This window comes from Cupressus sempervirens, chromosome 4, assembly GCF_028749045.1.
Source record: "Cupressus sempervirens isolate cs-2001-9-10 chromosome 4, ASM2874904v1, whole genome shotgun sequence".
In the NCBI taxonomy this organism is placed as follows: domain Eukaryota; kingdom Viridiplantae; phylum Streptophyta; class Pinopsida; order Cupressales; family Cupressaceae; genus Cupressus; species Cupressus sempervirens.
In genome coordinates, this window is record NC_143121.1 from 425,786,926 (window position 1) to 425,788,344 (window position 1,419).

Consider the following 1,419-nt stretch of genomic DNA (forward strand, 5'->3'; position numbering starts at 1 on the left):
AAATGGCTCAACTACGAGTGCAAGTCAGTTTACAAAGCGTGGTCAGCAAATTACGGCTTGAATTTGGGGGCGAACAAATGGTCGAATGCAAGGGAGAAGCTCTGTGCACGTAGCCCCATTACAACAACGACAAGTGTTCACACACTTTTCAAAGTCTACAAAACGTGGCAATCCCACATAACACTAAAAGTGTATATATATTCGTCACTTTGGAAATCTATGACTCATCTCTGCAATTCAAAGCATTGTTTTCAGTGTGTTTCTGTTATCGAATTAGCTATTTCATTTCTCAATTTGTATTTCGTTCAGTAAAGAAGCAGCAGCAAATATGTCGAGCATAGAGAATGCAAAGGCTTTTTGGCAGGAGAAGAGCGACCAAGCTCAACAACATGCCCAAGTAAATACCCATTCTCCAACATCATTACAAATGCATTTGTTGTGGTTGAATCTTTGTTTATATATTCATGTGTTTGAACTTTTAGGGCACGAAGGAGAGTGCACAAGAGAAGGCTTCTGAGGCCAAGGAAAAGGCTTCTGAGGTCTCCCATGGGAGCGAGGGGAAAGCACAAGGAACTGCTGAAATGGCGAAGGAGAAGGCTCTTGAGATCAAGGATCTAACTGGCTCTATATTACAGCAGGTTTCTCATTTAACTCAATCCCTTTATTCTCATTATTGGTGTTTCATTTTTACTAGTAAATGCTATGTTTTGCTTTTGGTCTTAATTTATGGTTATGTTTTCTTTCCTTGTTTTGATTTGTGGGTATAATTTTTGCCATTTTTTGATTTGTGGGTATGTTTAAACAGGCCGGGGAGACAGTGATGGGAGTGATGCAGGGAGCAGCAGAGACTGTGAAGAAGCCTTTCACTGGAGAAAAGTAGAGTCAGTAGTGGCCATTGTTCACTACTCATTTCATTGTGTTTCAGTTGGTTTTGCGTTTAATAAAACTGGGTTATTGTTGTATACAACAATTTTTGGCCAACTAATGGAAGAGGAAGTTTACTGTCTTGTTGCACAGTAGTGCTCATCTTCCTGTGTTCGTTATGTATTTGTGTAATATAAAAAGTGGGTTGTTGTCAATCCACAGTTCTTGGTCAATTGTCAATCAGTTTATGGCATATATCATTTATTTGATTCAAAGATGGGAGATGATGATGAATTCCAAGTGGGTAGATTCTTGCAGATTTATGTGAAAGGAATATAAGCGTTTGTAATCGATTCATAAGTTTTGAGATATTCATGTTGAGGTTGATTCACAGTTGAAACATAAATATTACGCGCCATCGAAACTGGACGTAACAACACCATTTATTATGAATTATGAAAAATTAATATCTCTTTAAATTTCACTAAGATTTTCAATTAAAATTCAAGGAGATTTAATTAAAACGCGCCATCTTGAGGATTCGGGCAGGAAAGA

The 1,419-nt window shown here is 37.8% G+C and overlaps 1 protein-coding gene across 1 annotated transcript; it reads left to right on the forward strand.

Annotated features, from left to right (window-relative positions):
* Positions 1–238: 238 nt before the first annotated feature.
* Positions 239–1,104, forward strand: LOC149561851 (uncharacterized). The gene is made up of 3 exons (XM_089825387.1): positions 239–397; positions 483–638; positions 806–1,104. Exons 1-3 carry the CDS (start codon positions 329–331, stop codon positions 878–880), a joined length of 300 nt encoding a protein of 99 aa, XP_089681513.1. The 5' UTR covers positions 239–328; the 3' UTR covers positions 881–1,104.
* Positions 1,105–1,419: the final 315 nt, after the last annotated feature.

Bases quoted from the DNA above. Each gene is read 5' to 3' on its own strand.
- LOC149561851 (XM_089825387.1), top strand. From the start codon at position 329: ATGTCGAGCATAGAGAATGCAAAGGCTTTTTGGCAGGAGAAGAGCGAC. The intron at 398-482 runs GTAAATACCCAT...TTGAACTTTTAG, and splicing joins AAGCTCAACAACATGCCCAA to GGCACGAAGGAGAGTGCACA. The intron at 639-805 runs GTTTCTCATTTA...ATGTTTAAACAG, and splicing joins CTGGCTCTATATTACAGCAG to GCCGGGGAGACAGTGATGGG.